Source organism: Mustela putorius, unplaced genomic scaffold (genome assembly GCF_011764305.1).
Source record: "Mustela putorius furo isolate JIRA1106 unplaced genomic scaffold, ASM1176430v1.1 tig00000382_pilon_pilon_pilon, whole genome shotgun sequence".
Lineage (NCBI taxonomy): Eukaryota > Metazoa > Chordata > Mammalia > Carnivora > Mustelidae > Mustela > Mustela putorius.
In genome coordinates, this window is record NW_025421367.1 from 2,910,022 (window position 1) to 2,937,046 (window position 27,025).

A 27,025-nucleotide genomic window follows, 5' to 3' on the forward strand; every position below is an offset into this window, starting at 1 on the left:
AACTATCTTCAGAACCTGTGAGGCAGCTTGGGGCCTATTCAACGGGGAAGGATGAGACCTGACCTAGTGGGTCGGACTGGACTGAGTGATAACTGCTGCGGACACGCCAGCAGGGCATCAGCCTCCAGAGAAGGCAGAGGGCAGCCTAAGGACCCCTTAATGCTACTATCCACCTTCACCCTTAAATACTGTTAAATTAAACATGGAGGCCATTACACTGAGGGGGCTCTATCACTGCTCTATCACTATGTACAGCTGAGCCTATAATCTGAGCCTATAAAAACCTCAGTAATGATATCGAAACCTAAGGACAACCAGTCACAAACAGCCCTCCACGCTTTGAGCTATAGCCGATCAATTAATTGCTTTGCTTTGCTTTTGCTTTGCTTCTGCACCTTCTCTACACATGTCTTTCCTCTAGCTCCTGTTGCTAGAGTGCTCCTAACCATTTCAGTTTGGTGCTGCCCAGTTTGAATCAGTATTTGCTTAAATAAATCTTGAAATGTTTAATATGCCCCAGTTTATCTCTTAACAGTTCCCAGGCACAGTGTTATAAAGCATAAAGGGAAGGAAAGAAATACCAAACCAAATGTTGAGCACTTCGCAAGAGAGCTGTTTATAGGACTGGATCAGACACAAAATAGAGAAATTAGATTTTCCTCTGTGGCAGTGAACCTAGTTCAAGATAAAATAAATGGAATTTATTTTCCCTGTTGCTGGATTCCCCTATTGATCCCACCACAAAAAGAACTGCAGAGTGCTGCCTTGGCCTCTAAGTACTATAGCGACATCAGAATGATCCCTCATGGACATGAAGATCCTGAAAAGAACATCATTCCTTTTTGCCAGGTCACAGAGGAGGACAGGACAGAGAAGGTGAACAATGTGAATTGGGAATTACAACTTGCAGTGGTTTTTACTTTACAAAATGGGAGAATTCTGTAACAACCTTTAGGGTTTTCTATGTTGAGCTTTATGTTCGAAGATAACGTAATTCACAAATTAAAATGACTGACTTAAAGCATTTCATTTTTAAAATTTCTCAATGTGTTTTTCTTTCCCCAGTGTTTTAAATGAAGGTAAAGCTCATGTAAAAATTTACCTTTTCTTTAAAAAACTTGCAGTCAGACAAGCAGGAGATGAAAATATCATCGCAATTTCGCTGTAAAAGTAACACAAGTGTTAAGTCGTACCGTACTATGAAGCATGACTCCTCTTTTGTCCAATTATACAACTGATGACATGAAATCATCAAGAAAAATAACTACTCTCATGACGAGTCTTCCAAATTCTGGATATATTTTGTGCTGATAAATCTCACCCAAACCCTTCATAGTTCATTTTACCAAGTCACGGATTTAGATAAAATCCATCCTTCTGGAAATAGAAATTTATAGCGCCCCGGAGTATAAACTGTGAAGATACACAAGAGTCTAATTCAATGAAGGCTTAGTGAGACACAACATGTTTTTGATTCTCTCCTGCCTCTCTCACGCCTATCAAGGTGCCTGGGAACGGCATGTCCTCAATATAGTTAAGTAAATGACATGAGATCATCAGTGATGTCTGCAAACTTCGAGGTGGTGGAAGAGAATATGGTTAAAATGCACGTGCTTTCCCAGCAAAGCCAAACCCTGTCTTATGTTTAGGATAAAATGACCCCATGGCTTTGAAACCAAATACCAGTGATTTATAAGATATTAGATAGAGCTACCTCTTAGCCACTTCGCGTTCAGGGCTTCTTGCTGCTGATGCTATCCATTTTTCTGTCAAGGACTGGCTAATTTGTCTTATTTCTGGCAGGATTTTCCTGGGAACATCTGTAGAACTGGTATCCTTCATGGGAAAAAATAAAAATAAAAAAGATCAGGAAAACACCCACATGCTGAGGAATAAATAACACAGCAAGGCTTGTGGTGCAGGCGGTAGGTAGGCCCCCACCCTCTCTGACGGGGTGTGTCGGGGGAGGAGGTGTAGTCAGAAGGATTGGGTTCTCAGACTGGCCGGGCTGTTCCAGTCCTAGCCTTGGCCACTTTGCTTGATCTGAGCCTTAGCTTTATCATTTAAAAATGGAATGACACAAAATAACTGAAAACAGGGACTCAACCCCATATTCACTGCAGCATTATTCACAAAAGCCAAAAAGGTAGAAACAGCTGGTGTCTAATGACAACACAACAGATAAACAGGGTGCATAGACACAGGAGAATATTCAGCTATTGTAAGGGCCTACTTAGCCAGAGTGATTCCATCTCAGATTAAACAGCCATTTTGTTATTTATGCTGTAAAATATGGTCGACCAGTCCCTGATAACGGAGCCCAGAATACAAGGACAAGTCAGGCCAGGTGGAGACATCCAATCAGTAAAGCGCACATACTATCTCCCTAACTACCAAAGAATGTGGACCCCACCTTTTGGGCGCCAATTCTGACCAAGATGATAGGCTAGTTCAAATAGCTACTATAGGGTGAACTGTAATTCAATTGGCCACCCATGTGTGACTTAGCATGACTATGCAACTTTCTCTGTGTGTTGCAATCTCATTGGCCACCTGTGTGTGGCCAGGCTCAACCACATGGTCTTTGCTCTATAAAAGTTAGTCTATGAGGCTGGGAAGGTTTGCTTTCTCTGTAAGAGGCCACCCCGGCTGGTCGGTTTGATTCTCAATACTGGCACGAAATAAAGCTTTGCTTGACCTTCACCTTGTATCAGTCTCGCTCCTTTGATCACAGACCCTAACACCATAAAAAGAGATTCTGATACATGCTGAAACATGGATGAATTTTGATGACATTATGCTAAGTGAAATAAGCCAGATACAAAAGGACAAATAGGGGGCGCCTGGGGGGCTCAGTGGGTTAAAACCTCTGCCTTCAGCTCAGGTCATGATCTCAGGGTCCTGGGATCCAGTTCTGCATCGGGCTCTCTGCTCAGCGGGGAGCCTGTCTCCCCCCCCACCCTCTGCCTACTTGTGATCTCTGTCAAATAAATAAATAAAATCTTAAAAAAAAAAAAAGGACAAATAGTGTCCTTTCACTTATATGAAATTGGCAACTTCAAACTTCATAGAAAGTAGATTAGACATTACCCAGGGCTTGGGGCAGTTGGGGGGAGTCATGGTCATAAATAGAGACTTATAATTTAATGGTTACAGAGTTTCTGTTTGGGGTGATAAAAAAAATTTTTTTTGGAAAAAAAAAGTTTTGGAGATGGATAGTGGTGATGACTGCACAATATTGTGAATGCAATTAATGCCACGAAATTGTATGTATATATATATATATCATAAAATTTTCTATTTTAACTATTCTTAAGTATACAATATATTTTATTAAGTATACTATATATATTTTATTGTGGTTAAAAATATTTATATAGATTAACCATAATTTTTAAAAAATGAGATAATAATACCTACCTCTCTGGGCTCCTGTTAAGAATAAATGATATTAGGTACCCAAAACCTTTGGATTATAGTTGGTATTCATTTTTTTTTTTTAAATTTTTATTTATTTATTTGACAGACAGAGATCACAAGTAGGCAGAGGCAGGCAGAGAGAGAAGGAAGCAGGCTCCCTGCTGAGCAGAGAGCCCGATGCGGGCCTCGATCCCAGGACCCTGAGATCATGACCTGAGCCCAAGGCAGAGGCTTTAACCCACTGAGCCACCGAGGCGCCTGGTATTCATTTTTTTAAAAGATTTTATTTATTTGAGAGAGAGAGTGGGCGTGAGCGGAGGTGGGAGGGGTGAAGGGGTGGGGGAAGAGGATGGAGGAGCAGAGGGAAAGGGAGAAGCCGACTCCCCACTGAGCAGGGACTCCAGGATCATGACCTCAGCCAAAGGCAGACACTTAACCAACTGAGCCACCTGGGTGCCCCTATAGTTGGTGTTCAGTAAACACTGGTTTCTTTCTCCCCTCTAATCACCCATAGATTTTTACTTTTAAATCAGTGGTTTTCAAACTTTGGCATGCAACAGAATTACCTGGTGATTTTGCTAAAGCATAGACTGCTGAGCCCAACCCCACAGTTTCTCATTTAGGGGTGGAGTTCAAGAATTTGCATCTGGGGCACCTGGGTGTCTCATTCGGTTAATTGGCTGCCTTCAGCTCAGGTCATGGTCTCAGGATCCTGGGATCGAGCCCCATGTTGGGCTCCCTGCTTGGCAGGAGCCTGTATCTTCCTTTACCTCTGCCTGCTGCTCCCCCTGCTTATGCTTTCTCTCTCTGGCAAATAAATTAATTAATTAATCTTAAAAAACAAAGGAATTTACATCTAGCAAATTCCATGTGATGCTGCTGCTCTGGTGTAGGGCCCACACTTTGAGAACCATGGTTCTATACAATACTTGAATGGAAATGGCTTGGTGAGAGGTATCCGAAATCACTATATGGAAAGAAAAACCTGTGTTTTAATATAGTCTTCCAAAGGCATTAGTGCTCTGCTCCATGTTATACCTCTGCCTCCAATGAACTTGTAATAAATCAGGAATTTTTTTTTTTTTAAGTAATTCCTATGTCCAGCGTGGGGCTTGAACTCAAGACCTTGAGATCAAGAGTCACATACTCTACAAACTGAGCTAGCCGGCCATTCCATGAGTCATAAAACTCTCCACCGTTTTTATTTAATGCTAAAATAAAATCCGGAAAAAGATGTGTAACCGTGACTTCTGAAGTTCCCTTCAGCTTCCTGATCTGAGCCCTCGTGTTCCCTCTAGCTCAATCACAAGAAAGCTTTTATTCTCCCCACCTGGCTGGAAACTTAGGACAATGAGGGGCTCCCTATTGGCACTTATACACCATTTCTTCTACTCTCCAAAATCCCAGCTTCTCTGAAGTAATCATCTTCCAATGTCCTTGTCACTGCCCTTCAACACGGAAAATTTTAGTACCTTGCTGTCTCCCTTAGCACTGCCATGCTTGTTGTCATTCTTCCTGTAACTCTTGGCAACTACAGAACTAATAAACATGATTTATTTCCCACCAGATCGCTCAAGTCTTGATCTCATCTCCATACTTCTCCTCTGCTCCGCCTCAACTATCTGTGTCCTGGACCAGGGTTTCAAGATGGATGTTATTGACATTTTGGGTCAGATAATTATTTGTTGTGGGGGTCTTGTGCATTGTAGGATGTTTAGCAGCTGTTTTGGCCTCTGTCCACCAGATGCTGGTGGCAGCCAACCCAACACACCTGCCCTTTTCCAGTTACTTCAACCTAAAACATCTCCAGGAGTTGCCCAATGTTTCCTGGGCAAAACCATTCCTAGTTGATAACCATTGCCCTAGATCTAGGTAATACCCCACGCTTTATAATCATCATTAACTGTTTTACCTTCTAAAATTTCTATTAGAAACATTCTCAGGGGTGCTTGGGTGGCCTTCGGCTCAGGCCATGATCTCAGGGTCCTGGGATCGAGCCTGGCATTGGCGGGTTGTGGTTGGTGGGGGAGGTCCCTTCTCAGCAGGGAGTCTGCTTTGCCCTCTCCCACCCCCACTCATACTCTTTCTCACCTCCCCCCCACCAAATAAATAAATAAAATCTTTAAAAAAGAAAAGAAACATTCTTTTCTTTGGTTATGAGACACCTTTTCTGATTCCCTTAAGGTAAAACTTCCAATCCAACATTCTTTAGTGCTGGAATGAATTAAGACTTTGGGGGGCTGTTTGGAACAGAATGAGTATTTTATACTCAAGAAGGACATGAATATTCTGGGGGGGGGGGAGAATGTTATGAACTGAATGTGTTCCCCCCCAAATTCATATGTTGAAATTCTAATCCCCAGTGCGACGGTATAAAGAGGTGGGGACTTTGGGAGGTGACTAGGTCTCATGAATGGGATTAGTGCCCTTATAAGAGACCCCAGAGAGCTCTCTTGCCCTTTCTGCCATGTGAAGACACAGCAAGAAGACAGCCATCTGTCAGTAAGGAAGCATGTCCTGACCAAACACTGACTATGCTGGCCTCTCCATCCTGGACTTCCCAGACTCCAGCACTGTGAGAAATAAATCTCTGCTGTTCAAAAGCCTCCAAGTCCATAGTGTTTTGTTAGCAGGCAGAGCAGACTAAGACACTTACTTTAGAGCAGAACCCACTCCAACATTCTTCAAGGCCATCAGGACCGCCAATCCAGTGACCCTATTGTTTGTTCATTACTCATCACCCCCTCATTCTTACCCAGCTTAGAGTCCATGGTCAGCACTATAGTAAGTCCCTTACAAATACTTCCTACTCATTCACTGTCCTATTGAACTTACCTAACAAAATTCCATCTGTGGTTAAAAAGCAAGTCTGGGATACTCCAAATTTGAACCCAAGCAAAACTGAATCTAATCCATTCACTGGAGAGATTCACCCAATGGTGCTGACTGATTTGACTTGCAGTCCTACTATCATAAATGGGCACCCAACACTATTTAGTGATTTCCCACAACATTTGCTTCTCACTCTCTGAGACAACTACTGTACACCCTCCTTTTATTCCCAAACCTGTTAACACTTCTCCTGTCTCACTCACTCCCAGATGAGGGCCTTACCCTCTTTGTCACTGTGAAAACCGAAGCCATCAGGCACCTTTCCACCATCACCTCACACTCATTTCCACCGTGCCTTATTAGAGCAAAATAAATATTTCTGCTCAAGCCCCTCCATTCTACACAGATGCAATCCCGCCTCAGCTTCCATGCTCAGTGCAGAGTCTGCTTGAGATTCTCTCTCTCCCTCTCCTTCTCCTCTCCTATTGTGGGACATTGCTTCTGCAGATATTCATTCTTTCTCATGTACCATCATTTTCTCCCCCTGAACAGGATCATTCTCAAAAATCATCTCATTTTACTTGACCTCTCAGCAGTATGTGACAGGATTCGCCACTTCCTCCTTCTGGAAATACATTCTTCTCTTATCTTGATGAGCCTCCCTCTTTTTTCCTCCCTCAGAATCTGGCCCTTCTCAATTTCTCTTCTCGCACCTCTTCACTGCTGGGCTTCTAAATGGAGAAGTCTTTCAGGACTGGATTCTGTCCTCCTTCTCCACTTATTTTTACTCTCTCTCTCAAGGTGACCTTTCATCCAGACCCTGGCTTTAAATACTGTCTGTACTTTGATGACTACCATCATCCTCCCCGAGCTCTAGATTTGGACATGCAGTTAAGGCTCCAGATCCCCTCCCCAAGGATATTCACACTGATCCCAACTCACCTACCTGCCTCCATCTCATACAACTCTTCACCCTTTCCTACTATGTTCTGCCCTTCCGGCCCTCTCTCAGTCCCTCACACATGCTAAACTTATTCTTGCCACAGGGCCTCTCTATGTGTGCTTACCTGAACACTGTTTTTTTTTTTTTTTTCAAGATTTGCTTACTTATTTTAGAGAGAGAGTATGAGCAGGGGAAGGGCGGAGGGAGAGAGAGGAGAGAAGCAGACTCCCCATTGAGTGTAGAGCTTGTGAAAGGGCTCGATCTCACAACCCTGAGATCATGACCTGAACCAAAATCAACAGTCAGATGCTCAAACAACTGAGCCACCTAGGCGCCCCTGGAATATTCTTTCTTTGGATCTAAGCACGGCTGAGGTCTCTGAGACCTCACTTCCCAGCCTCTGAGATGTCTTTCCTGACTGACATTTCTTTTCTTTAAAAAAAATATATATATATTCCGTTATCTTAGAGAAGGAGAGTGCACGTGAGTGGGGCGAGAGACAGAGGAAGAGAATCTTCAAGCGGATTCCATGCTGAGAGGGGAGCCCAACATGTGGTTTGATCCCATGACCCACGAGATCATGAGCTGAACCAAAACCACGAGTCAGATGCTTAACCGACTGAACTACTCGGGTGCCTCCTGACTGACATTTCCAAAGAAGTCCACTCCATCAATCTCCCATGGTTCACTTTGTTTGCTTCAGACAACTGATCGCTCTTTAATACAATCTTGTTATTTTGCATTTACATATTTATCACCTGTCCTGTAGAATCCAAATGCCAAGAATGAGACCAGCCTTTTCTGTACTACTCACTTTTGTCCCCAGCACCAAGAGCAGAGTCTGAGACATAGGAGGCAACTGCCGACTAGACAGCTGTGACAGAGCAACCAAGTACAATCTCCTCACTCTCCCCTGCAGCACAGAAACCTTTGCCTCTGATCACTTTCTGTCGCAGAGAACATGGCAAGAGTCTGTATGGATGTCAAGTTTAAAACATTCCTAAAAATAGAAAAAAGTATAAATTCGGGCCACCTGGGTGGCTCAGTCAGTTCAGCATCTGACTCCTGATTTCGGCTCAGGTCATGATCTCAGAGTCCTGAGATGGAGCCCCACCTCAGCTTCCATGCTCAGTGCAGAGTCTGCTTGAGATTCTCTCTCTCCCTCTCCTTCTGCCCCCCTCCCCAACTCGTGTGCACTCTATCTCTCTAAGAAAGGAAAGAAAGAAGGAAGGAAGGGAGGGAGAGACAGAGGGAGGGGAAGAGAGGGAAAGTGGGGAAGAAAGAAAGAAAGAAAATTACAAATTAGGAAGTTAACTACGTACTGGCAGACCTCAGAGATATTGACGGTCTGGTTCCAAACCACCACAATAAAGCCAGTATTGCAATAAAGTAAGTCAAATAAATTTTTTGGTTTCCTGGTGCATATAAAAGTCATATTTACACAATACTATAGTCTATCAAGTGTGCAATAGCATCATCTGTAAACAATGTGTGTATCTTGATTCTAAAAATACTTTATTGCTGGGGCACCTGGGTGGCTCAGTGGGTTAAAGCCTCTGCCTTCGGCTTGGGTCATGATCCCAGAGTTCTGGGATCGAGCCCCAAGTCGGGCTCTTTGCTCGGCAGGGAGCCTGCTTCCCTCTCTATCTCTGCCTGTCTCTCTGCCTACTTGTGATCTCTGTCAAATAAATAAATAAAATCTTTAAAAAAATACTTTATTGCTAAAAACTGCTAGTCTAAGCTCTCAGTGAGTCTTGAGAGTCTGAGTGTTTCTGCTGATGACAGTTGTAATCTTGTCTTGAGGATGCTGGTCAGGGTTAAGGTTGCTGAAGGCTGGGGTGGCTGTGGCAATTTCTTAAAATAAGACAACATGAAAATTTGCCACATCAATGGGCACTTCCTTTTACAATCTCTCTGTACTATGTTATGCTGTTCAAAATTACCCACAGCTGAACTTCTTTCAAAACTGGAGTCAGTGCTCTCCAACTCTGCTGCTGCTCTGTAAACAAAGTTTATACAATATTCTAGGTCCTTTATTGTCATTTCAACAGTCTTCATAGTACCTTCACAGGTAGATTCCATCTCAAGAAGGTACTTTCTTTGTTCACCCATAAGAAGCAACTCCTCATCCATTCAAGTTTTATCATGAGATTGCAGCAATCCAGTCACATCTTCAGGCTCCACTTCTCATTCTAGTTCTCTTAAAATTTCTGCCACATCTGCAGTTATTTCCCCCATGGAGGTCTTGAACTCCTCAAAATCATCTATGAGGGCTGGAATCCCCTTTTCCAAACTCCTGTTCATGTTGACACTTTAACCTCTTCCCATGGGTCACAGATGTTCTTAATGGCATCTAGAATGGTGAATCCTTCCCAGAAGGTTTTCAACTGACTTAGCCCAGAGCCGTTAGAGGAATGATTATTTATGGCAGCTAGAGCCTTAGGAAATGTATTTCTTAAATACTAAAACTTGCAAGTCAAAATGACTCCTTGATCAATGGGCTGCAGAATGGACGTTGCATTAACAGGCATGAAAGCAACACTCATCTCGTTATACGTCTCCATCAGAGCTCTTGAGTGACCAGCTGCACGGTCAATGAACAATAACATTTTGAATGGAAACTTTTTTTTAGCAGATCTCAACAGGGGGCTTAAAATATTCTGTACACCATCTTATAAACAGGTGCTGTCATCCAGGTTTCTTTTTACATTTACAGAGCACAAGCAGAGCAGATTTAGCATCATTCTTATTCTTAAGGACCCTAGGATTTTCAGGATGGTAAGTGGACACTGGCTTCAGCTTAAAGTCCTCAGCTGCTTTAGCCCCTAACAAGATAGTCAGACTGTCTATTGAAACACTGAAGCCACACACTGACTTCTTCTTGCTAGCTATGAAAGTCCTACATGGCATCTTCTTTTAATAGAAGGCTGTTTCATCTACATTAAAAAGTTCTTGTTTAGGGGGCTCCTGGGTGGCTCAGTGGGTTAAAACCTCTGCCTTCGGATCAGGTCATAATCCCTGCATCGAGCTCTCTGCTTGGCAGGGAGCCTGCTTCCACCTCTCTCTCTCTGCCTGCCTCTCTGCCTGTTAAGTAAATGAGTAAAATCTTTAAAAAAAAAGTTCTTGTTTAGGGTAGCCACCTTCATTAATAATCATAGCTACATTTTTTTGTTCTTTTTAAGATTTTATTTAGTAGGTCACCTGGGTGGTTCAGTTGTTAAAGCATCTGCCTTTGGCTCAGGTCATGATCCCAGAGTCCTGGGATTGAGCCCCACATCTGGCTCCCTGCTCAACAGGGAGCCTGCTTTTCCCTCTCCCACTCCCCCTGCTGTGTTCTCCCTCTTGCTGTATCTCTCTCTGTCAAATAAAATAAATAAAATCTTTAAAAAATGTATTTCTGAGATTTTTATTTATGAGAGAGACAGAGAGAAAGGGAGGGCATGCGAGTGGGGGAAGGGGCAAAGGGAGAGAGAGAATCTCAAGCAGACTCAAAGTTGAGCTCAATCTCACAACCCTGAGATCATGACCAGGGCTGAAATCAAGAGTTGCATGCTTACCTGACTGAGCCACCCAGGTGCCCCCGTCTTAGCTAGACCCTGTGGATAACTCGCTGCAGCTTCTCCATCAGCACTTGCCGCCTCACCTTGCACTTTGATATTATGGAGATGGCTTCCTTCCTTAACCTCATGAACCAACCTCTGCTAGCTTCCAACTTCTCTTCTGCAGCTTCGTTACCCCTCTCAGACATCACTGAATTTTTTTTTTTTAAGATTTTATTTATTTATTTGACACAGAGAGATAGAGCACACAAGCAGGGGCAGCTGCAGGCAGAAGGAAAGGGAGAAGCAGGCTCCCCACTGAGCAGGGAGCTCAACGTGGGGCCCAATCCCAGGACCCCCGGGATCATGATCTGAGCCAAAGGCAGATGCTCAACTGGCTGAGCCATCCAGGTACCCCTTCATAGAACTAAAGAGAATTAGGGTCTTGCCTGGATCAGACTTTGGTTTTAAGGGAATATTTGATCTTCTATCCAGATCACTAAAACTTTCTCCATATCAGCAATAAGGCTGTTTGGCTTTCTCATCATTTGTGTGCTCTTTAAAAAAAAAAAGAAATCTAGATGTAAAGAAATGATTTTTATTTTTGTTTTTGTTTATTTTTTTTAAGAATTTTTTTTTAAAGATTGCATTTATTTATTTGACAGACAGAGATCATAAGTAGGCAGAGAGGCAGGCAGAGAGAGAGGGGGAAGCAGGATCCCTGCTGAGCAGAGAGCCCCACACAGGGTTCAATCCCAGATCATGACCTGAGCCGAAGGCAGGGGCCTAACACACTGAGCCACCCAGGTGCCCCTTTAAGAATATTTTTAAAAGGGGTGCCTGGGTGGTTCAGTTAGTTAAGCATCTGCTTTCGGCTCAAGTCAAGATGGGCTCCTTGCTCAACAGGGAGCCTGCCTCTCTGCCTGCTGTCCCCTGGCGTGTGCACTCCCTACCCCACCTCTGAAAAACAAATAAATAAAAATCTTTAAAAATATATATTTTAAAAATAAACAGAAAGTATAATAAATACCTGACAAGTTGTCACAAAATTGGCATGTGTTCCAGCAAAAATATGTTTGACTTCAAAATCCACAAGGTCTAGAAGAAAATGCCGATCCATGTTTATTGTTTTTAGAAGTAGAAAAATAAATCTTTTGTTACAATCTTAAAACTGCTCTAAAAAAAGTCTTAAAAAAATTTTTTTATTAACAGGCAATGTATTATTTGTTTCAGGAGTACAGGTCTGCGAATCATCAGTCTTACACAATTCACAGCACTCACCATGGCACATACCCTCTCCAATGTACATCACCCCAGCCACCCCATCCCTCCTTCCCCCGCCCCTCCAGCAACCCTCAGTTTGTTTCCTGAGATGAAGAGTCTCTTAAGGTTTGTCTCCTCTAGTTTCGTCTTGTTTCATTTTTCCTTCCCTTCCCCTATGATCCTCTGTCTTTTTTCTCACATTCCTCAAATCAGTGAGATCATATGATAACTGTCCCTCTCTGTTGACTTATTTTGCTTAGCATAATACCCTCTAGTTCCATTCATGTCATTGCAAATGGCAAGATTTCATTTCTTAAAAAATACTCTTAAAAAAAACCCCAATATATTGGGGTGCCTGGTGGCTCAGTCAGTTAAGCATCTGACTCTTAATTTTAACTCAGGTCATGTTCTCAGGGTCATGGGACTGAGCCCCACAGTGGGCTCTGTGCTTAGCATGGAGTCTGCCTGTCCCTCTCCCTCTGCTTTCCCCCTACCCCCGGCCCCATGTTCTTGTGCATGCTCTCTCTCTCTCTAAAATAAATAAAATCCTTAAAACAAAATCTGATATATTACTCATCTAAATTTACTTATTTATTGACAATTTATATTCTTCTAGATGAATTTGGACTATAAGCACCATGAAAAGATTAATTTTGATCAGGTTCTATGTTGTATATTCTTAAAATTTAATTTTAATTTAATTTTTCAGGCACTTGCATAATGAAATCAGGGTGATGTGCTTTAGATGGGGGCTTGTTTGTTTGTTTGTTTGTTTGTATTTGATTTGATTTTAAGCAATCTCTACACCCCAGCATGGGGCTCAAACTCAACCCTGAGATCAAGAGTCACATGCTCTACCCACTGAGCCAGCCAGGTACACCTAGAAGAGGTTCGATTAAATATATAAAAGTGCTTCTGATAATCCATTGACTTGGGATCTTTTTGTATTACCCTAATCTTTAGAAAAAAATTACTAAATACTCCAGGAATCACTGCATAAGAAAAAATGCATATTGTACGGATTAAAAATAACAGTACAAAAAGAACCACAGATCTATGTACTTCTATGAAAAGAAGATAAGTAATTTTTCTCCTCCAGTGGCATCAATTAAAACAAAATCATAAATGAGTAGGACCACCAGTACCATCAGCAGAAATCAGGCAGGTAAAGTTTTCTGTCGGAGCCTCTGGATGAGTTGGGCTGCTTTTGCAACACGGTCCACGACCAAAAGACACTACCTTTCCAGTGGTGTAGACATATGCAAGTGTATGGTAACTGCAAGAGACAGAATGTAATGAAGACCAAGGGACTCACACTTTTTGAGAAAGATGATGTCTCCTAACAGAAAGTGACAGATTTATCTTATACTGAGTACCTGGATAACCTTATCATAATGTCAAGGTGAGAGGGTATCAAATGATGTGACTAAACAAATGGTAGGTGAATATTAACTTATTACTAACCTTAAAGATAGAATATTATTGGGACGCCTGGGTGGCTCAGTTGCTTAAGCGGCTGCCTTCGGCTCATGTCATGATCCCAGTCCCCTGGGATCGAGTCCCACATCGGGCTCCTTGCTCGGCTGGGAGGCTGCTTCTCCCTCTGCCTCTGCCTGCCACTCTGTCTGCCTGTGCTTGCTCTCTCCCTCTCTCTCTGACAAATTAAAAAAAAAAAAAAGATAGAATATTATTGATGGGTCTTTACTATAGCTTCTACCATTTCTGTTTTTTTGTTTCTTATTTGTCCGAGTGAGAGAGAGCACAAGTCCCTGCTGAGTCAGGGAGCCCGATATGGGGATCAATATATCCCAGGACAATATATCCCAGGCTCAGGAGATCGCAGGACACCGGGATCATGACCTGAGCCGAAGGCAGATGGTTAACAACTGAGCCACCCAGGCGCCCCACCACTATTTTTACTTTTAACTTTCTTCCCAACACCCAGCACCTAGTAAGGTGGTCTATACACAGAAGTCTTCCAATAAATTCTTATTAAACAAATGAAATTCCTAGAATAAATTAGACAAAAATAGAAAACTCAAACTGTATTTGAAAGAAATAAATTTTCAGAAAGGAAAATGATCTATAAAAAGAGTAGTCACATATTTTGGGTTTTAAGGTTTGATAACATGGCTGGGGAGTCATTTTTTTGGATGAGTAGCAAAGCTTACTGAACCATAGAGGGAGGGGACCCGAGAGGGGTACCCTGAGGAATCATTTCTAAGTAACAAAATGTAACACTTTCTACTCAGGCTAAAAACAAACAAACAAAAACTAGTCCATTACCTTCCACAATCTATCTGTGAAACTAGGCCATCAATTCCTTCCACGAGCTGTGGCCCTTCCTTCCCAGCAGTTGGGCTGTATCCCAGCTGTCCATAGCTATTGCCTCCAAATGTGAACACTTTCCCAGTCTGTTTGAAAAAGAAGGAATCGGACTAATTTCAGATTTTATTTATTTATTTTTAAAGATATTATTTATTTATTTGACAGACAGAGATCACAAGTAGGCAGAGAGGCAGGCAGAGAGAGAGAGAGGTGGAAGCAGGCTCCCTGCCAAGCAGAGAGCCCGATGCGGGGCTCAATCCCAGGGCTCCAGGATCATGACCTGAGCTGAAGGCAGAGGCTTTAACCCACTGAAGCCACCCAGGTGCCCCTAATTTCAGATTTTAAAAAGTAATAAAAACTTGGAGATTAAGTATTATCAAAGAATTGTATGAGAGCACTATATGAAATATAAGCTCTATAATAAAGGGGAGGGGTCTTCTATTTATTATTTCTAATAGTAAATATAAGTTGCTCCAGCTTTGGGGCCAGAGGTTTCAGAGGTAGAGGTCAGTGCTTCATTTATTTTTTATTTTTATTTATTTTTTTTTTAAAAAAAGGTTTTATTTATTCATTTGAGGGGGGGGCACAAGCAGAGAGAGCAGCAGAGGGAGAAGCAGACTCCCCGGTGAGCAGGGAGCCTGATGTGGGGCTCCATCCCAGGACCCTGGGATCGTGACCTGAGCTGAACAACTGAGGCACCCAGCTACCCCTATTCATTTAGTTTTTAAATAAACATTTCAATCACACAAATAGTTTTCTATTTGTCTATTCCTTGTGGCTATAGACAGAATTAATCCCATTGGAATATACTATTTGGCCAGTAAGAGGAGGAGGCAAACATTTACAAAGCAGGCTGGTAATCGTGCCAAGCAAGAAATGGAACAAAGTAGGTTCTAGTCTGTAATCTGGGTTCTTAAAAGCTGTAAAAATTAGTTTGTCTAATTTGCAATAATTCCATCTGTGGAACTATAAAATAAATGAATAACTGCTAAAAGGATTAGCTCCTATATTAATCATTTAAAAAAATTTTTAAGATTTTATTTTTAAGCATTTTCTACACCCAATGTGGGGATCGAATTTACAGCCCCAAGATCAAAAGTTGCATGCTCTACCAACTGAACCACTCAGGCACCCCATTAATGTAATTAATGTAATTTAGTGGATATCTAAAAATATTTCCTAAAGCTGAAATTAGCTTCTGTTATACGATCTTGAAAATGTCATGGATTACATTTGATTAATTTTACCTTTTTAGATGTTTGTGCATTGAATGGTTACGTTGAGATATTGATACACAGATTGCTTTCAATAACAGGACATGCACCTTGGAGTAACATTTCTCGGGAATTAAAAAAAAAAAAAATAGCAAAACATTTTAGATTACCTGGGTAAGCACGGCAGTGTGTTCATAACCACAGCTGATGTAAACCACACCTAGATTCTCCAGCGCATCAACTGAACAAGGCTTGGAGCTTTGCACCACTGAAAGAAAGCAGAATCTCTAGAGGCTAAGACTCAGATTTCATAAACTGTCACATCTATTAATATTTTCATCATCTTATAATTCATTAACATAATCTTTTAAATGAGCACTCAGGAGTATTATAGAACAGAGGGAAGGCCCTGCCTTGGAAAAGAAAGAAAAACACCCCTTCAGCATCTATTTCTGAAAACGATGTAATCTTCTAGCTTATTCTCCTAGAAAGCTAAGTTTTAAGACCTTCATTCCCAATAATATTGCCATTATGTTATATTTGTTTCTGTCACCTAGTAGGTGTTCTGTAAATATGCAATAACAATTAAGAAAAGAAGAGGACTTACTTCATGTTGACAGAGTCAAACGAAATGAGATTAAGTCCTGGCTGAGCATATATTAACTGAATATAAAGAACTGAACAGAGGGACAGGGTTCGTGGGGAAGACTTCGCCGTGAGTTTGTTTAAGGGCTTTTGGTTGTTTGTCCTGCCAGCATCTTCTAATCCAGTGGTTCACAAGCCTGACTGCACATTGGTATAACTTGCAGACTCTTTAATAATGACCAATGCCTGACTTCCATCCCCAGACCTTCTGATTTACTTGGTATGGCATCTAACTTGGGTGCTGGGATTTTTTAAATGCTCTTACAGTAGACAAAATAAGGTCTTCAAAGATGTCCGTGTTCTTTCCCAGAGGTTGTGGCTATGTTAGATTACAAGACAAAGAGGAGCTAATGAAAATGGAATTAAAGTTGTAATCTATTGACCTTAAAATAAGGAGGTTAGCTTGGATTATCTGGGTGGGCCCAATGTAATCACCAGGGTCCTTTATCTGAAGAAGAGGGAATGCAGAAAAATCACGGTGAGAGTGTTGTGACCCGAGGAAGATTTCACCAGCCATTGCTGGCTTTGAAAAAGCGGGGCTATGAGTCAAGGAATGGAGGTGGGTGCTAGAAGGGGTAAAGACGAAAAAATGGTGCAACACCCCTACCGGCTGTCCGGAAGCCTCCAGAAAGGAACTCAGCCCTGCTGACACCTTGATTTTAGCCCTGTGAGACCTGAATCAAACTTCTGACCACCAGAACTGTAAGATAATACATTTGTGTTGTTTGAAACCACAAGTTTGTGGTAATACATTACAGTGGCCATCACAAATCAAGATGGCTCCCCAGGGGATTCTCATGTATCACAAAGTTTGGGAATCACTGCTCTCATCCTAGAGAGTCCCCTTTGTGGAGCTGGTTCTACAACTGGAAAGAAAGACTGATTTACCACAGGAAGACTATCTCGTTACCTGGGACGTTCTTCTTGCGCAGGGCCAGCTGCCCTTCACTGTTGCTTCCCCAGCCAAACGAAGCCCCCGAGAGAGACAGGGCGAAGCTGTGCGCCCCACCTGCAGCCACCTGAGTGAGGGGGATGCCGTCCAGGAACTGCACCCTCTGCGGGCTGGCTTGGGAGGGGCACTCCTTCCCCAGGCCCAGCTGCCCGTGGCTGTTACTTCCCCAGGTAAACAGCCGGCCATCTACAAAGAGAAAGCAGAGAAATTGAGAACTGCTAACACACTGGAATACCAAATTCAAGTAGAAACTGCCACCCTTATTCTACAAGTCTTTAATAACTACAACAGGGATAAAGGAGGTTAGAGTATTCTCACTAAGAGCAACGAGGATGGTCAAGAACACCTTCAAAAGCCCCTTCCAACAATACCTACTCCTCTTCTCCCTCCAGTTGAGAACAACTCTGTTCCTTCAGCTGCTCAAGACCAGAAATTTTGAAATCATCCTCGACTCCCTTCTTTCTTTTACACCCTTCACCGTAGCAAATCCTAAAGTCTCTACCTTTAAAGTGTGTCGAAACTGACCACTTTTCACCTCTCCACGGTTAACTACCTTAGCCACCAAGACTCTGTTACATTTCTCCCGGATGTTTACAACAGCCCCTTGCTAGGCTCCCCGTGTCCATATTTGTCTCTTTTCCAAAGCAGCCAGAGTGCTCTTAAAAAAAAAAAAAAAAGATAGAACCCTTCAGGAATTTGCTATCTTGCTCAATTAAAGGCTAATTCTCACCACAGCTTACAAGCCCTGGGTCACAGTGTTCCCTAAGACACATCTCAGACCTTTATCTCTCCCTTGCACAGACCTTTCCAGAGACCCTGCTGTTTCTGAACATACTGCTGAGTCTGTTGCTACCTCATTGCCTTTGCATCTAGATCATACCTCTGGATCATGGCCTTAGCATCACGTCTTCCTCCGTCCCTTCTTTTGGTCTCTGGTCATGGTGTAAGTGATAGTCTCCCTAACATCATTTATAAAAGAGAAAGATTCCTTCCCTCCACTCCAGTACCTTCTCCCATCCCCTTACCTGGCCTCACTTTCCTTCCTACCCTTATCGCTGTTATATGACATAATTATTTGTCTATATGTGTAAGGTTCACCTCCCCTACACACCGTCCAGCATATAAGCTCCATGAAAGCACAGTCTTAGGTGTGTTCACAGCTGTATCCTCTTTGCTGGAGACATAGGCACTTAAAAAATACTTGTGGAATGACTCTATGGAAGAAAAAGACCATCAACATTTTACGTTGAATTTGACCAAAGATGGATAACTTACATGAGGTAAAAAAAAAAAAAAAAAATCAAATCTTCTAATGCTTCATTGTTTACCCGGAAAAATGCTAATAAAGCTCAGATTTTTATATTATTATATCTAATTTTTCTTTTTTAACTCTTCTAAAGTTATTTCTACCACTGAAAAGCATTTCTGGGGCACTTGGTGGTTCAGAGGGTTAAGTGTCTGCCTTTGGCTCAGGTCATGATCCCAGGGTTTGGGATCCCAAGCCCCGTGTCAGGCCCCGTGTCAGGCTCTGTGTCAGGCCCTCTGCTTGGCGGGGAGCCTGCTTCTCCCTCTCCTACTGCTCCCTTGCTTGTGCTCTCTTACCCGTCAAATAAATAAAATCTTAAAAAAGAAAGAAAGAAAGAATTTCTGAGGGCCCACTGCACAATGTCAAACTCATATGAAGGTCTATGAGAACTCACAGTTCACCACAGCAAATGTACTGGGTACATGGGTTCCACACAGCCCTCAGTCCAGACCAGTATAAAGGCAAATCAATACCCTGGGGAAACACTTCAAGCTGTTTCAATAATGAAGAAGAAGGAAAGGAAGGAAGAAAGAAAGACTAATCCTTCTTGTACCCCTGCTATCGGCCATTGGTGGTACAGGATATATTGTGTTCCTTCTTTCACTGAATCTTCTAAACGCCCCATATGATAGGCATCAGTTCTCCTACAGATGAGAAAGATCAAACCTCTGGAAATGGTAGGAATGAATTCTCCAAGAGCCACAGGATTATGCTGTGGGTTCATGGCCTTCATGGTACCATGGTTAACTGCTTAGGGTTGAGAAGTAAACAGATTCAGGTTCAAATTCCACTCCTATTTCTTAGTGTGTGACTTGAGGCAAATCACAAAAAGTCTCTGAGTCCAATTTCCCATTTCTACAATGAGGGTACCAATGATGCGCAGCATCTGTTTGTTAAGTGATTTCATGAGATTCCAGACATAAAGCATCTCCCATAGTAGCTGGCGCACAGAAGGCAACCAGGCAATGTCTGGAGCCCCTGTGGTGCAGCTGCCATTATGCATATGACATCACCTGGGGCATATGCAAATGTCACATGTCTCTGGAAGACACTCACAATACGCCACCCCAAAATACGCCATTCTGACATAAGGATTATTGTGAGCTGAAGGCAACTGAGAATCCACAAATGTGGGAAAAGTTCTCTGCCCTCCTCTTATCCACCCAAGTGCAAGGTATATATTTCCCATTTGAAGGTGTCCTCTTCTCCTGCACCCAGGATGGGGCAGGGACCCATCACCAGAGATGGACAGTCTGCCTTAACATGAGTCCTCACAAATAACCCTAAATAAAATAACTCTTATCTTCTATTAGTTTCTCCCATGTATACCTCCCATGTATTTCCCTACAATCGGTCATCCTGCAAAGCCCAAGTCCTTCCCTCATTAAAATGGTTCATAAGCCCCTAAGTCTAAACACTTCTTGAGTTTCACTTCTTTTCTGTAAACTTCCATGCACTAAAATAATAAAACTGGTATGTCTTTTCTCTTGTCAATCTATCTTTTGTCACTTAAATGTGCAGACTCCCAGGTACTGAACCAAAGAGGATAGGAGAGGGCACCTGGGTGACTCAGTGGGTTAAAGCCTCTGCCTTCGGCTCAGGTCGTGATCCCAGGGTCATGGGATTGAGCCCCGCATCGGGCTCTCTGCTCAGCGGGGAGCCTACTTCCTCCTCTCTCTCTCTGCCTGCCTCTCTGCCTACTTGTGCTGCCAAATAAATAAATAAATAAATAATCAATCTTCTTAAAAAAAAAAAAAAAGAGGATGGATAGGAGAAAAGTTTTTCTTCTGCAATACTTTCTATTGGAACCTTTTAACTGACGCTGGACAAAGGATGGGGCTACTAGTAGAAAAACATGTGAAGTCGTAATTTTAATATCTTGACTCTTCTTTCTTTGATCTAAGTAAAAAAGACAAATAGACCTTAGTCTACCTGAGTTTGCTGGTGTATATAACCAGTCAGCATACAGGGCAAAGTTCCAGCTAAAACTACTACTAAATTCTGTGACAATCAGATCAGGTCATGTGAACCGAGATGACCCTTTATGGCATTTATATGAATTAGGCACTACTTAGAGTATAGCATGAACAAAGAGAATAGGGGAAAAAATGAAGAACAATACAGCTTATGAAATCTAAAGAGTTAATAAAACTTCTAGGGGTGCCTGGGTGGCTCAGTGGGTTAAGTCACTGCGTTCCAGTCGGGTCATAGTTTCAGGGTCCTGGGATCAAGCCCCACACTGGGCTCTTTGCTCAGCAGGGAACCTGCTTCCCCCTCTGTCTCTGCCTGTCTCTCTGCCTACTTGTGATCTCTGTCAAATAAATAAATAAAATCTTAAAAAAAAAAAACCAACAAACTTCTAAATGCATTAAAATGAGCCCCAGTACATTAAAAATCAACAGGCATCATTCATATTCAAAAAAATTACTTTGTGGGGCATCTGGGTGGCTCAGTCACTAAGCATTAAGCTTCTGCCTTTGGCTCAGGTCATGTTCCCAGAGTCCTGGGATCCAGACTCAAATCAGGCTCCCTGCTAGGCAGGAAGCCTGCTTCTCCCCCTCCGACTCCCCCTACTTGTGTTCCCTCTCTCACTGTGTCTCTCTCTGTCAAATAAATAAAATCTTTAAAAAAAAATTACTTTGCAATGACACTTAGAAGATCCAAAAACCCTTTTATTTTTTTTTACCTTCTGATAATGCCAGGGAGTGGTGGTGTCCACAGGAAACTTGTATAATTTTTATATCAGTCAGAGTTTTTATCTTCCTGTAAGAAAAATGATACAAAATTTATTCATCTTTCTTTAGAGTGGCTCACCAAATGAACTACAGATATTAAAACAATCCCAGGTAAGATATTTGGTTTAGGGAAATAACTTTCTCTTCCTTTCTTTTCTTTTTAAACTGGGCTATTTTAATGTTTTTTACAATAGGATAAATGGGTCTCTGGATGACGGCAGATATGTAATTCCAAACTCGGCAGTATTCAAAAACACCACAGTAATGGCAATTTTCCTGACTGGCATGTAATCGTCAGTAATTATAAGGAGTTATTTGTCTGAAACAGCTGTCACACTAACAAGTTTGCATTTACACATCAATCATTTTCAGGATTTTTGGTAACCTGGGCATATTTTCCCCAGAAATAACTTTATTTTCTTATTTTTTCTGTTGTACCCTAATTCCAAAGTCCTCAAACTATTTTAAACATGACATCAGCACATATAAAGGTACAGAGCAGGGACTTCTGGGTGTCTCAGCTGGTTAAGTGACTGCCTTCGGCTTAGGTCATGATCCTGGAGTCCTGGGATAGAGTCCCACATCCAGCCCTGCATTGGGTTCCCTACTTGACAGGGAGTCTGCTTCTCCCTCTAACCCTCTCACTTCTCATGCTCTCTCTCTCTCAAATAAATAAATAAATAAATAAATAAATTTAATCTTGGGGGAAAAAAGGTACAAGCAGAGTCCAAACAGTTGTGATATAGAAGTGATATTTATTAGATTTTAAATGCAGTATATAATGTGCTAACTTTTATTCTGTACTTATTGGCTTAAAAGAAAAGTTTCTTCATGCACATATGACACAGGGCTTTAGAATTTATAGAACACTGTTATTTATATCACCTGATTTAAACCCTATGCAATAAAGAAATCATTAGGTTGAATCCTACTAAACTGCCATTTTTGTGGATCAAAAACATAACTATCTGCAATTTCATATGGCTGAACCTAACAGAACTCAGAGCTCTGGTTTGGTCTAGGGAATCACGTTATAGATATCATGTTGTAGAACTAGACTCAAAACCTTCGTCTTTTCATTCCAAGTTCAATGCTTGTCCCCCAAAGCCATACACTTTCTTATACAGTTAAAAACCAGAGAAGTAACAAAAAGTAACTTCCAAGTATTAAAAATTATACTTTTAAAAATTCTTTAACAGGGCACCTGGATGGCTCAGTGGGTTAAGCCTCTGCCTTGGATCAGGTCATGATCTCAGGGTCCTGGGATGGAGCCCCCGCATCAGTCTCTCTACTCAGCAGGGAGCTTTGCTTCCCCCTCTCTCTCTGCCTGCCTCTCTGCCTACTTGTGATCTATGTCTGTCAAATAAATAAATACAATCTTTCACCAAAAAGAAAAAAAAATTCTTAAACATATAATTCATGAACACACAATTCAGACTGCTTGTCGTATCATTTGTCCTAGAAAGGTGTTTGTGAGGAAATGATTCTCCCCCAATCTTACTACACAAAATATTAGGATCCAGTGGCTTAAGACAGAACAAAAAGGTCATGTTGGGAGGAAAACTCTTCCTCTTCCAGATTGGATCCAGTCGAAAGAAAACGGGGGGGGGGGGGGGGGGGGGGGACATGCAAATTAACTGACAATAGACAGATTAACAGGAGAAAAAAACAAGGCTTATTTACATGTACACAGGGGAGCTCCCAGTAATGGAAAATCTGTGGAATCACTTAAAATATATCAACAGCCAAAGGAAGGGATTTAGGACTTCAGTAGGAGAGTATGGAAAGTTCCATAGGTTTTTTTAATCTTGATTGGGCAATCTGTCTTCACAGCAACTGAAATCAAAAGAAACTCGCTCCAAGCTATTAACAGCAGCTTTATTTTCAAGGAGATCCTGCTTTAGTCAGAAAGGAAGTTCAGATAAGGTTTCTTTCTGTATTTTCTGTGTAATGCTTTTACTTTAAAATAATACTTATTTTATTGATATTTTATGTTTACTTTATACATTTTATTTATTTATTTATTTATTTATTTATTTATTTGCTGGGAGGGTCCCCCCAGTTATTTCCAATACATAAGATGTAGATCAAAGGGTCACAGGTTCTCATTTCAAATACCCTGCCCTCCTCCTTCATAGGACTCTAATTAAGCAAGAGTTGGTGTTGGAGGTTTTTTCCTGCCTCTCTCTCACTATACTATAATCACTGAGGCTAGGGACTGTGTTTGTCATAGTCATCTTTGTACCCGGACATCTTGCATAGTGCCTCGCCCATGAAACTGAAAAATAACAGATGAATGAATGACTGAATGGAAATACTTACCTAGGTATAAGATTTATTTCATTAAATTCTCCAATTCCCAGCTGCCCTTCAGAACCAGCCCCCCATGCAAAGACCCTTCCTTTGTAACAGACAGCAAGAGAGTGTTCCTTTCCACAGCTCACGAGATCAACACGTAGAGTTTCCAATGCCGGTATTCGTTCTTCAGGAACAAAAACAAAACAAAACACCTCAGAAGATTATTAATTTAACAAGAAGTTTAAGACAACAAGTTTACTTTCTTCAAAAAGAAGGGTCACTCAGATTTCTCATCCTTTCCAATGGACTTTTAAATCAAGACCTGATAATCACACTTAAGATGTGAAGGAAAAAAGCTCAATGTATGTTACACTGTCTGTGTGGGAATATGGTTGCCATTCAAAAGGATGAGTTTTATGGAGGAGGGGAACTTGTAGGGACTATGAGGCTTGGCCCAAGATTTCTCTATGATGATGGTAGTAAAACAAAGGGAGACAGAGAATAGATGTCTCTTCCAACTTCCCAGCCCTGAACAGTGAGAATAGTGAGTCCCTTCTCAGGAAGAAGTGAGCAGGGAGCCTTCCCCATGAATGTGAGAGGCAGAAGCCAGATCCTCTCACAAAGAGGAATGCAGTAATACGCCCTTAATGGGTCAAAGGTGCCCACAAATGAAAACCTGGTCATTACAGCATGATTCTTACAAGTTAATCTAAACTGCTTTCCCAAAGTGTTTGTCTCTGAATTATAAGAGGTTTCGAGTTAAGTATATCACTACTAGAAAAGTTTTTGCTAATACTTCAGTTTTCTTTTTTTAAAACTTTGTGATCCTATCCTTTTCAATGATTTATTTTCAAACTATGGGATAATAAGAAATATCCCAAAGAGTCACACACTCATGAAGGTAGAGACTAGTACCACATTCCTGGGGAACAATAAGGCATCAGGTATCATGTTGCCTCTCATCTTCACCTAAAGAATCAGGTTATGCCACCCCGAAATATACCACTTTGACAGAATGATGATTTTGTGCTGAAGGCAACTGAAACTCAACAGATGCAGGAAGAGTTCTCTGCCCTCCCTCTAGACACCTAAAAGTAGGGCATAAATTTCCCTTGTAAAGGTATCCTTCCTTTCCTACACCAGAAAGAGAAGAGGAACTCTTACCACCGGAGCTGGCACTAGTCTCCCCCATTTATTTCCAGTCATTTCCCCACAACGAATTATTTTTTGAAGCTCAAACTCCCTTTTCTTTGCTAAAATGCAATATAAGTCCTTGAATTTAACCACTTTTGAGTTTCCTTTTTTTTCTGTGAACTCCTGTGCACATAAAATATTAATAAAATTGTATATATTTTTCCTTAATCTTTGTCTACTTAGTTTGCAGGCCTTCAGAAAAAGAACAGGGTAGAGGAGAAGTTTTTCCTCCCAGACACAATGCTCGGTATTTATTTTGAGTAAGTAGTCATAAATTTGGTCAAATAATGGCAATCACAGCATTATTTATAGCAGTCCCTAATGAGGAGAAAACCTAATGTCCATCAAAGAAGAAGAATTAACTTGTATTGTCAAAGCCTGGATGTTTTACAACAACTTAAAATGTGTTTTCAAAAAATACATAATAAAAAAGCAGTATGTTCATGATATCATGTTTCATAAGAGCGTAGTTTATAGAGCTGTATAGGTACCGCGTATACAAAACTATATAATGACATACTTTTATAAAAGTAACTACAGAATAGAGCAAAAAAGCAAATACATCAAAATATTATAGTTGTCTTTGGGTAGTGGAATTATAGGCAATTTCTTTCCCTGTGTTTCTATAATAATTAGTAATGGTAAAAATGCTATTATACTTTTTTTTTTTTTAATTTTATTAAAAGATGCCCTGGGGTATTTCTGAGTTAGGGATGTTCCACCCAGAAACCACGTTTGGAAGTTCCCTCCAGTCCGGAGAGACTCGCCCTGGCAGGGATTGGTCTAGAAAGGCTCCGTGGGAGGGACCACGCTGTCCCGTTAGGTTCCGCTCTCAGTTACGCTTTTAAGAGGAACTGGAAACCGAAACAAAGCGCGGTTCTGGAAAACGAAACTAACGAAGTTGGGCGCAGGCAGCGTAGAGCATCGTTTGGTCGTCTCGTGGGGCCCAGAGACACGGGACTCCCAGCACCCCCACTACCTGGCCCCCCGCCCCGCACCTTTGCCCGGCACTCACTTGGCTGCTCCTGGCGCTGCACGTCCCTCCGCCCCAGCTGGCCGTGGCTGTTGTCCCCGTAAGAGTGCAATTCGCCGTTGCTCAGCAGCAGCAGGGAGTGGCGCTCCCCGGAGGCCGCCTGTCGCAGCTCCGCACCGCCACGGCCAGCCGGCCTCCGGCGCAGAGGTCCTGGGCGGTTGGTGTTCCAGCAGAGGTACATCGCGCTCCCGCACGCCGCGCCTACGCCTACGCGCTCTCAGAGGCTAGTGACGGCTGAGTGCTGGTTTGCGGAAACCGGAAAGCCAGGTGGACCGGCCCGACTTAACCTAGAGGCCAACTCCCACCACAACGCCCCCGCCCTGGCACCCTTAGTCATCCTGACGTCCCGGCCAATGGCTTTTGGAGCTCAAACGTGAGCACCCAGTGCTGAGGAGCGCTGAGGGATTCCAGAGGAAGACTCCTGCGTTCTCTTACATACTAGCTAAGCAGCTCCCGAGCTGTGTGACTTGGGGCTAGTTTCCTAACGAAGCTGTGCCACATCGATGACACGTGGACAGTAAATCTACCTTTAGGGTAATTCAACAGGTAATGCATAATGCTAGAATAATGCTTGGAGTGCTTAGAGTGCTTAGCAAAAGCATCTGAGTGCCTACCCTTTTTTCCTAGGCTGTTTTGGGCAGTGGAAAAGCAAAGTCCTCTTGGGACTAACACTGTCCTATTTATAAAGGGGTAAGTACTTAGTATAATGTCAAGTGGCAACAGTACAGTAAAGTAATAGAGGGTGGGGGCAAAAGGAACTTTGGGGTTTTAAAAAAGATTTTACTTATTAAAAAAAAAAGATTTCATTTATTTATTTGAGAGAGAGAGAGAGAGAACAAAATCAGGAGACAAGGGAGAGGGAGAAGCAGGCTCCCCATTGAGTAAGGAGCCCCAGGTGGGGCTGGATTCCAGGACCCCAGGATCATGACTTGAGCAGAAGATGGAGACTTAACAGACTGAACCACCAAGGTGCCCCAGGAACTTGTTTGTTTTGTTTTTAATAAGATTTCAGGGAACACTTCTCAGATGAAGTGATATTTGAGCAGAGTCCAGGGGACATGGAAAAGGATGGTATGTGTCACGCTCATATCTAAAGGCTGAAGGTGAAGGAGAGCAGTTGGAAGCTTTTGAATGGAGAAGTGACGTGATCGGACTTCAGTTTTATTTTATTTTTTTAAAGATTTTATATATTTGACAGACAAGATCACAAGCATGCAGAGAGGCAGGCAGAGAGAGAGGAAGGGAAGCAGGCTCCCTGCTGAGCAGAGAGCCCACCGTGGGACTCGATCCTGGGATCACGACCCGAGCCGAAGGCAGAGGCTT

General features: G+C 42.2%; 1 protein-coding gene across 7 annotated transcripts in view; it reads right to left on the bottom strand.

Moving 5' to 3' along the window:
- Nucleotides 1-26,134, bottom strand: part of HERC6 (HECT and RLD domain containing E3 ubiquitin protein ligase family member 6) — a 61,033-nt gene extending 34,899 nt beyond the window's left edge. For 3 of the 7 annotated variants that reach the window (XR_001180059.2, XM_013058050.2, XM_013058049.2), the window contains exons 1-10: nucleotides 25,685-26,132; nucleotides 23,500-23,659; nucleotides 21,129-21,205; nucleotides 17,095-17,322; nucleotides 15,710-15,807; nucleotides 14,284-14,411; nucleotides 13,143-13,273; nucleotides 11,765-11,832; nucleotides 1,715-1,836; nucleotides 1,103-1,162 (exon numbers count right to left, since the gene is read on the bottom strand). Coding sequence is in view for 5 of the 7 variants with exons in the window: in XM_013058050.2 (XP_012913504.1) it covers nucleotides 1,103-1,162; nucleotides 1,715-1,836; nucleotides 11,765-11,832; nucleotides 13,143-13,273; nucleotides 14,284-14,411; nucleotides 15,710-15,807; nucleotides 17,095-17,322; nucleotides 21,129-21,205; nucleotides 23,500-23,659; nucleotides 25,685-25,883 (1,271 nt within the window). In the remaining 2 variants the exon portion in view is untranslated. Of the gene's footprint in view, nucleotides 1-1,102; nucleotides 1,163-1,714; nucleotides 1,837-11,764; nucleotides 11,833-13,142; nucleotides 13,274-14,283; nucleotides 14,412-15,709; nucleotides 15,808-17,094; nucleotides 17,323-21,128; nucleotides 21,206-23,499; nucleotides 23,660-25,684 lie in introns of all 7 variants that reach the window. The other 4 variants (XR_006606557.1, XM_045079380.1, XM_004756089.3 and 1 more) reach the window with 3 other exon arrangements.
- Nucleotides 26,135-27,025: the final 891 nt, after the last annotated feature.